General features: G+C 46.3%; 2 protein-coding genes and 1 long non-coding RNA gene across 13 annotated transcripts in view; 2 read left to right on the forward strand and 1 right to left on the reverse strand.

Moving 5' to 3' along the window:
- The window catches only part of LOC126988479 (protein angel homolog 2-like), a 12374-nt gene extending 8232 nt beyond the window's left edge, over window positions 1-4142 (forward strand). For all 4 annotated transcript variants that reach the window (XM_050846612.1, XM_050846608.1, XM_050846609.1 and 1 more), the window contains one exon: window positions 1-4142. This exon is cut by the window's left edge and continues 703 nt beyond it. In XM_050846612.1, coding sequence (XP_050702569.1) covers window positions 1-1473 — 1473 coding nt within the window. In that variant the 3' untranslated portion in view covers window positions 1474-4142.
- LOC126988501 (uncharacterized) lies at window positions 3010-4956 on the reverse strand. 2 transcript variants are annotated; one of them, XR_007742105.1, is made up of 2 exons: window positions 4678-4956; window positions 3010-4540 (listed from the first exon to the last, which is right to left on the reverse strand). It is a non-coding gene; the product is annotated as an uncharacterized LOC126988501 (long non-coding RNA). The 2 variants fall into 2 exon arrangements; XR_007742106.1 differs by having other exon boundaries at window positions 3010-4409; window positions 4678-4923.
- A 2218-nt stretch (window positions 4957-7174) lies between these two features.
- On the forward strand, window positions 7175-8509 carry LOC126988484 (melanoma-associated antigen C1-like). 7 transcript variants are annotated; one of them, XM_050846621.1, is made up of 2 exons: window positions 7175-8109; window positions 8215-8464. In XM_050846621.1, the coding sequence occupies exons 1-2, from the start codon at window positions 7175-7177 to the stop codon at window positions 8462-8464; spliced, it is 1185 nt and encodes a 394-aa protein (XP_050702578.1). The 7 variants fall into 7 exon arrangements, 5 of the variants coding, with proteins under 5 accessions (XP_050702578.1, XP_050702580.1, XP_050702579.1 ...); XM_050846623.1 differs by having other exon boundaries at window positions 8320-8464; XM_050846622.1 differs by having other exon boundaries at window positions 7175-7794; window positions 8005-8464.
- The last annotated feature ends 315 nt before the right edge of the window (window positions 8510-8824 follow it).

The raw sequence follows: 8824 nt of genomic DNA on the forward strand, positions 1-8824 counted from the left end.
GACGACGGCGGCGGCGGCGGCGTGGTGGAGACGGACGAGTACAGTGACGACGGCGGTGACGGCGCGGCGCGCGTGGCCAACGGGCGCCTGGAGGTGCGGCGCGCGGGGTTCGTGGCCCTGGGGGCGGTGGCCGTGGCGGGCCTGGCCAACACCAGCATCGACCTGGAGGACGGCGTGCTGCGGCGGCGGCGGCGGCTGGAGGCATTGCGGGCGTGGGACGAGACGGGCCTGGGGCGGCACGTGGCGCGGCACGGCCTGCGCGGCGGCGCGGTGCCGCTGACGGTGCTGAGCTACAACGTGCTGGCCCAGAGCCTGCTGCGCGGCAACGCGGGGCTGTACCGCGGCTGTGACGAGGCGCACCTCACCTGGGAGTACCGCTGGGCGCTGCTGCAGCACGAGGTGGAGTCCCTGGACCCCGACGTGCTGCTGCTGCAGGAGGTGGAGGCGGCGCACTACCACAGCCACTTCCTGCCCTGGCTGGCCGCGCGGGGCTACCGCGGCCTCTACAAGAAGCGCACGGGCGACAAGGCCGACGGCTGCGCCATCTTCTACCGGCGCGAAGCCTGGCGCCTGGCGGAGCACCGCAGCGTGGAGTACCTGCAGCCGCACGCCCCCGCCGTGCTGGACCGCGACAATGTGGGCCTCATCGCCCGCCTGGAGCCGCGGGGCGCGGGCGGGGCCGGAGGTGCGGGCGTGGTGGTGGCCACCACGCACCTGCTGTACAACCCGCGGCGCCACGACGTGAAGCTGGCCCAGGCGGCGCTCATGATGGCCGAGCTGGACCGCCTGTGCTACCAGCGGCAGGAGGCGGGCCAGCCGGTGTACCTCCCTATGGTGCTGGCCGGCGACCTCAACGCCGAGCCCCACAGCGCCGTGATCTCCTTCCTGCGCGACGGCCGCCTGCACTACGAGGACCTGGCGGCACGCACGCTGGTGCGTCACGGCGGCGGCGGCCACAGCGCCAGGCTGGGCCCCGCGCTGCTGCCCGCGGCGCTGGGCATCACGGCGGCCTGCCAGCACGCCGCGCTGGCCCAGGGCCGCTGGCTGGAGAGCCAGAGCGGGCCGCTCTTCTCCCCGGCCGACAAGCGCCGCCTGGAGGAGGCGCTCATCCACCTCCACCACAGCGACCGCCCCGACGCGCCGCGCCCCGCCACTGCCGCCGTGGACCCCCTGCTGTGCCCCGGCTGGCTGACTCACGGCTTCATGTTGAACTCGGTGTACCGGGGTCGGCGGCAGGGCCGGGAGGGCGCCCCGGAGGTGACCACCTTCCAGGAGCGGTGGTGCTGCGTGGACTACATGCTGTACTCGCGGCGCCGCGGCCCGGACGGCATGCCCGTGGAGGGCCGCCTCAAGCTGCTGGCCCGCATGGCGCTGCCCTCCGCGCGCCAGGCCCGGGACTACGGACCCATGCCCTGCGACGTGTGCCCCTCGGACCACTTCCCCCTAGCCGCCAAGTTTATGCTCACGTCCTGAACACACACACACACACACACGCACACACACACACACACACACACACACACACACACACACCACAAAGTATAAATCTCTCAAGCCATCCATCACTTTCCCGTAGAAGGTGCCGGGGAGTGTTTAGTGTTGGGGAAGGTGTGTGGGAGGGAGTCCTGTTACCCTGCCACACACCTGCCCTGCCTCCCCCCCTCCCCCTCCTCCACCACCCCACCAAGACTAAACACCATTTTTTTGTGTTCAAGACCTCCCTTCTTCCCTCCACCTCCAGTACAAGGAAGTGGAGAAGAGGAGGTGGAGGAAGAGGGAGAGGGTGGGATAAGAGGAGGAAAAGGAGGAGGAAGAAATAAGTAAATGGCAGGATAAGAAGAGGAGGAAAAGGAAGAGGAAGAGGAAGAAAGGAGGAGGAGGTGGAAACAAGCAAGAGAGAAAACATCACACACACACACAAACACACAAACACACAAACAGTAAACACAAACAAACATACGTACAAACAAACGAAGCCCGACAAACGTACCTGAGCTAGTGTGTGTGTGTGTGTGTGCGTGTGTGCGTGCGTGCGTGCGTGTGTCCAGTACAAACTTCCTAGGCATTAAAGGTTGTAAATATATATGATTGTGTAGATTGTAATGAGAGAATGGCCTTGTTGTTATTATTATTATTATTATTATTATTATTATTATTATTATTATGAAACTTTCCAACTTTTCTCATTCATTTTCCCGCTCTTCTTCATCTCCTTCATCCTCTATCTCTCCCTCATTATCAAACCCATCTATTCATGTGCGTAAATTCATGTGCGTTTATCCATGTGCGTACACGGTAAATCCTCCGAGGGCAGCAGTGTATGTGTGTGTGTGTGTGTGCATCAACTGTGGTACAAAATCTCACCCAGACAAATGTTAATAGTTGTAACCCATTCGTCCGTAACTCGTAACCTGACAACACGAGAAATTGTATAGCTAATGTATTTTTTGCGTATACAGTATTGATGGTGTGTGTGCGTGCGTATGTGTGTGTGTGTGTGTGTGTGTGTGTGTGTGTGTGTGTGTGTGTGTGTGTGTGTGTGTGTTTTACGGCAGAGAAAACAGTGCAAGGGCGTTAAAAAAATATATATATATATGAAAAAAAGAAAAGAAGTAACTGGCTTTTTTTTCATATTTTCTTTTTTTTTTGCACCCTTGCGCTGTTTCCTCCCCTGTGTGTGTGTGTGTGTGTGTGTTTGTGTGTGTGTGCGTGAAGGTATCGATACATATTTTTGTGTATAGAAATGCCATGTGTGTGTGTGTGTGTGTGTGCGTGTGTGTGTGGCAGAAATTATACATATTCTTCTTTTAGTATTGAAATTGTGTGTTTGTGTGTTTGTGAATTTGCACCTTTGATTTTCTTGTTGTTTTTTACGTTTTGAAATGTAACTGATTTTGTCCTCTCTGTATTGAAGACTCCGCAGTTGTGAGTGGATACATGATTTTCAGTGGTATTTTATTTATATTTATTTATTGCTATTTTCTTGGGCGTCACATTGGTCGGTGTTGGTAAAGGCCTTGGATAGAGAATTAAGAGTCTCGGAATATAGGATTTCATTTGTTTTTCTATCTCGACAACACACTAGTATTTGTCAGTACAGGTAACTCGATTTACGCGAGTGTTGTGTCCTGGAGGAGGTCGCGTAACTCAAAAACACTGTAAATCCAACAAGAGGTCGGTTTGTACCTTTATTGCCTACTGTATCACTCTGACTCCTCTCCCTCTTGTGGTTCCTCCTCTGGCTGCCCTTCCCCTCGTGGTAGCACAGCAGCGAGGGTGTTGTTGTTGTTGTTGAGTTGCGGGGCAGCGTGGTTACTGTATTGTTGTTCAAGTGGCGCGCGGGAAGAACTGAGCTCAGCTGTGTGGCCGTGTGAGTCCAGTTGCGTGAGACATCTGGTGGCCACTCCTTAAAATATCGCGTATAAGTGAAAAAAACATGTCAATTAAACATTTATTTGGATTTTGGACCACGCGTTAAACCAAACTTGCGTAAATCGAGAGTTACCTGTAATTGTAGACTGGTTAATCAGTAAGGCTTGTCTGGTCTCATCTCATGTCTTGTGGTGAAATTGGACACATTGGTAAAGGCCTTGAATACAGGATTAGGAGTGTCGGAACATAAGATTTCATTTGTTTTTCTATCTCGACGGCACACAAGTATGTCAGTAATTTTAGACGGGTTGATCGGTAAGGCTTGTCTGGTCTCGTCTCATGTCTTGTGGCGAAATCGAACACATGTATTCTTCTTTTCATAAACTTTTTCCGTTACGACAGTGTTGGTAATTGCTTTTTTTTTTTAGAAATTACATCGGTTATAGTTAAATCTTGTTGCGTTTTCTTTTATCTTGTGGCGAAATCAGACACATCCTCGGCTGTATTCTTCTGTGTATCAGACTTTCCGTTACGACAGTGTTGGTGATTGTGTTTTTTCTTTTGATTTCCATCGGTTATCGTTAAATCTGTCTTGTTTTCCCTTCTTTTGTGGAGCTGTAATTAAACACATCCTAAGACTGTATTAGTTTACCTATATTTTCTCTCTTGAATATTCACAAGCAGTATTTATAAAACTTCCCTTCGGTTATCGTTAAATCTGTCTTGTTTTCCTTTATTTTGTGGAGCTGTAATTAAACACATCCTAAGACTGTATTAGTTTACTTATACTTACATTTTCTCTCTTGAATATTCACAAGCAGTATTTATAAAACTTTCCTTCGGTTATCGTTAAATCTGTCTTGTTTTCCTTTATTTTGTGGAGCTGCAATTAAACACATCCTAAGACTGTATTAGTTTACTTATACTTAAATTTTCTCTTCTGAACATTCACAAGCAGTATTTATAAAACTTTCCTTCGGTTAGCGTTAAATCTGTCTTGTTTTCCTTTATTTTGTGGAGCTGTAATTAAACACATCCTAAGACTGTATTAGTTTACTTACATTTTCTCTTCTCAATATTCACAAGCAGTATTTATAAAACTTCCCTTCGGTTATCGGTAAATCTGTCTCGTTTTCTCTTATTTTGTGGAGGCTTAATTAAACACATCCTAAGACTGTATTAGTTTACTTATACTTACATTTTCTCTTCTAAATATTCACAAGCAGTATTTATAAAACTTTCCTTTGGTTAGCGGTAAATCTGTCTCGTTTTCTCTTATTTTGTGGAGACTTAATTAAACACAACCTAAGAGTGTATTCTTTTACTTAAATTTTCTCTTCTCAATATTCACAAGCAGTATTTATAAAACTTTCCTTCAGTTAGCGTTAAATCTGTCTTGTTTTCCTTTATTTTGTGGAGACTTAATGAAACACATCCTAAGATTATTATTATGTTTACTATATTTTCTGTACAGGCGTGTCTAAGGAACAAGACTTACGGTGTGTGTACGTGTGTGTGTGTGTGTTTTGAACCTCCCCCTCTCTCACCTGTGCGGTTGCCTCGTCACTCCCTCGCATAACGCCTTACCTGCCCACAGTGGTAAGATGAAAAACACGTTGGTTGTCTGGTTTTATTTGGGTTTTATCGTACATGTAGACACACACACACACACAAGTAATACACTAGTTTTTTGCATATTATTATTATTATTTTTTTATTTTTTCATTTATCAGTAAGAAAATAGTACACACAGCTAGGTCAGTTAATAGTAGTAGTAGTAGTAGTAGTAGTAGTAATGGTGGTGGTGGTGGTAGTTGTATAGAGATGGGTGAGAGAGAGAGAGAGAGGGGGGGGGGGGGGGTCCATTATTTGTCGGGGGGCATGTGTCTGTGGGGTTTGTCAATATACTGTGGGGATACATCTGTGGGTCCTGTGGTCAGATGAGATGAGAGAGAGAGAGAGAGAGAGAGAGAGAGAGAGAGAGAGAGAGAGAGAGAAAACACACACACACACACACACACACACACACACACACACACACACACACACACACACACACACACACACACACTACATTTCACATCTTAAAATTAGTCAGTCACAATCGTCATTCTCCCAAGTCTGAGGTATGAACTCTCATCCTCTGGCAACCTACAACCTCATAACGTGTCCATGGCCAATACATCATATATTACCCAGGAAGTCGGACATGCCGTGTGACTTCAGGTTGCCAGAGCACGATAACGCACACCTCAGACTTGGGTGCGTTGACTGGTAGCATTGCGGAGTCTATCTTGAGGTTAACCCGTCCACTGCGATTGTCACGGATTTCTCCTTCACTGGTAGCCTGGTAACACACACTCCCAGGTCTTTCTCTGCCTCTGTGGTGGATAGTGGAGTGTTTCCCATGTGGTATTGGTGTGCTGGATATCCCTTCACTGGTAGCCTGGTAACATACACTCCCAGGTCTTTCTCTGCCTCCGTGGTGGATAGTGGAGTCCCATGTGGTATTGGTGTGCTGGATATCCCTTCACTGGTAGCCTGGTAACATACACTCCCAGGTCTTTCTCTGCCTCTGTGGTGGATAGTGGAGTGTTTCCCATGTGGTATTGGTGTGCTGGATATCCCTTCACTGGTAGCCTGGTAACATACACTCCCAGGTCTTTCTCTGCCTCTGTGGTGGATAGTAGAGTGTTTCCCATGTGGTATTGGTGTGCTGGATATCCCTTCACTGGTAGCCTGGTAACATACACTCCCAGGTCTTTCTCTGCCTCTGTGGTGGATAGTGGAGTGTTTCCCATGTGGTATTGGTGTGCTGGATATCCCCTCTTCTTCCTTGAATTGTAGCAGCCACTTTTTGTTCCATTCCTGTAGCTTGGTGAGGTCTTCTGGTAGGAAATCCACAGCCAAGGGGTTCAGGAGAGCACTCACTGACCAACCCAAGGAGACAACACATGCTTAACCTTCTCACAACAATACTGGACTCCGCATAGGACACTGGGTTAGCATACCATCGCCTCTTCGGACATCTCCATCTCCGTCAGACTGTCACTCTTGGCTTCCTGGACTTGCAATGAAATACAAGGCTGGAGTTTCTTTCCTTGCCACAGACGCAGAACAATACATCGGGAACCTGAAAAAATATATATAATTGAGTTACACAAATGAAGAAAAAACTTATATCAGTGAAAATAGAAGGCAGGCATTACAGTAAAATCAAATAATAAAATACTGAAGAATTATATGTTGAAAATCTGAAAGGAAAAAGCAATATTAAGTTACACAAATGAAGATGAAAACATATATAAGAAAAGAATAAAGAAATAAAACAAATAAAGCTTAACACAACATAAGCATTAATATTAAAACACATAAGAATTACATGTTGAAAATCTGAAAGGAAAAAGCAATATTAAGTTACACAAATGGAGATAAAAACATATATAAGAAAAGAATGAAGAAATAATCCAAATAAAACCTTAACACAACATAAGAGTTAATATTAAAACACATAAGAATTACATGTTGAAAATCTGAAACGGAAGAGCAATATTAAGTTACACAAAAGGAGATAAAAACATATATAAGAAAAGAATGAAGAAATAATCCAAATAAAACCTTAACACAACATAAGCGTTAATATTAAAACACATAAGAATTACATGTTGAAAATCTGAAATGGAAAAGCAATATTAAGTTACACAAATGGAGATAAAAACATATATAAGAAAATAATAAAGAAATAAAACAAATAAAACCTTAACACAACATAAGCGTAAATATTAAAACACATAAGAATTACATGTTGGTTGGTATTATAAGATCATCGCTTCTCACATTAACAATCTCTAAAGGTCAAAGATGGGGTCCGTCAAGTTCTAATGAGTGTTTCTTCAGGTTCATGGTACAGAGGAAGGGTCACACTACCACCAGGGTCATAAAACTACTCCTGGAAATGCCCACAACTCCTACGAAAGCCTTGTCAAATGTGTGTTTCTTTAGGTTCATGGTACAGAGGAAGGGTCACACTACCACCAGGGTCATAAAACTACTCCTGGAAATGCCCACAACTCCTACGAAAGCCTTGTCAAATGTGTGTTTCTTTAGGTTCACGGTACAGAGGAAGGGTCACACTACCACCAGGGTCATTGAACTACCCCTGGAAATGCCCACAACTCCTACGAAAGCCTTGTCAAATGTGTGTTTCTTTAGGTTCATGGTACAGAGGAAGGGTCACACTACCACCAGGGTCATAAAACTACCCCTGGAAATGCCCACAACTCCTACGAAAGCCTTGTCAAATGTGTGTTTCTTTAGGATCACGGTACAGAGGAAGGGTCACACTACCACCAGGGTCATAAAACTACTCCTGGAAATGCCCACAACTCCCACGAAAGCCTTGTCAAATGTGTGTTTCTTTAGGTTCATGGTACAGAGGAAGGGTCACACTACCACCAGGGTCACAAAACTACCCCTGGAAATGCCCACAACTCCCACGAAAGCCTTGTCAAATAGGTGTTTCTTTAGGTTCAGGGTACAGAGGAAGGGTCACACTACCACCAGGGTCACAAAACTACCCTTGGAAATGCCCACAACTCCTGCGAAAGACTTGTCAAATGTGTGTTTCTTTAGGTTCACGGTACAGAGGAAGGGTCACACTACCACCAGGGTCATAAAACTACTCCTGGAAATGCCCACAACTCCCACGAAAGCCTTGTCAAATGTGTGTTTCTTTAGGTTCATGGTACAGAGGAAGGGTCACACTACCACCAGGGTCACAAAACTACCCCTGGAAATGCCCACAACGCCTACGAAAGCCTTGTCAAATGTGTGTTTCTTTAGGTTCATGGTACAGAGGAAGGGTCACACTACCACCAGGGTCACAAAACTACCCCTGGAAATGCCCACAACTCCTACGAAAGCCTTGTCAAATGTGTGTTTCTTTAGGTTCACGGTACAGAGGAAGGGTCACACTACCACCAGGGTCATAAAACTACTACTGGAAATGCCCACAACTCCTACGAAAGCCTTGTCAAATAGGTGTTCTTGGGCAAGGAAATGTCTTATTACAAAGAAAAAAATACGTAAATAAATAAACATCGCAATAAATGATGCAAAATAAAAAATAAATAAGTTACTCCAAGATATAAAAAAAAAAAAAAATAGCAAAATACATTAAAAATACCTCAGTGACTCCAAGAACACATTTTCCTACATCACTTTTTTTTCTTTCTTTTACACGAAGGGCATTAAAAAAAAAACTATAAAAAAGCCTGCTACTTACAGCTCCTAAAAAGAGTTCAGAGGGCTGGCCGAAAGAGAGGTCAATTTCAGGAGGAGAGGTGACCTGATACTCCCCGCTGACCTACTCAACATTAGGGAAAGGGCGCTACGGGACAACAGGTAAGCATGTGTCCCAGGTTACAGGTGCGCGCGTTCCCCTGTGGTCATT

Source organism: Eriocheir sinensis, chromosome 69 (genome assembly GCF_024679095.1).
Source record: "Eriocheir sinensis breed Jianghai 21 chromosome 69, ASM2467909v1, whole genome shotgun sequence".
In the NCBI taxonomy this organism is placed as follows: domain Eukaryota; kingdom Metazoa; phylum Arthropoda; class Malacostraca; order Decapoda; family Varunidae; genus Eriocheir; species Eriocheir sinensis.

Coding starts and splice junctions, on each gene's coding strand:
- LOC126988484 (XM_050846621.1), top strand. CDS start 7,175: ATGTTGGTTGGTATTATAAGATCATCGCTTCTCACATTAACAATCTCT. Junction 8,110..8,214: donor TCAAATGTGTGTTTCTTTAG/GTTCATGGTACA, acceptor GTGTTTCTTTAG/GTTCATGGTACAGAGGAAGG.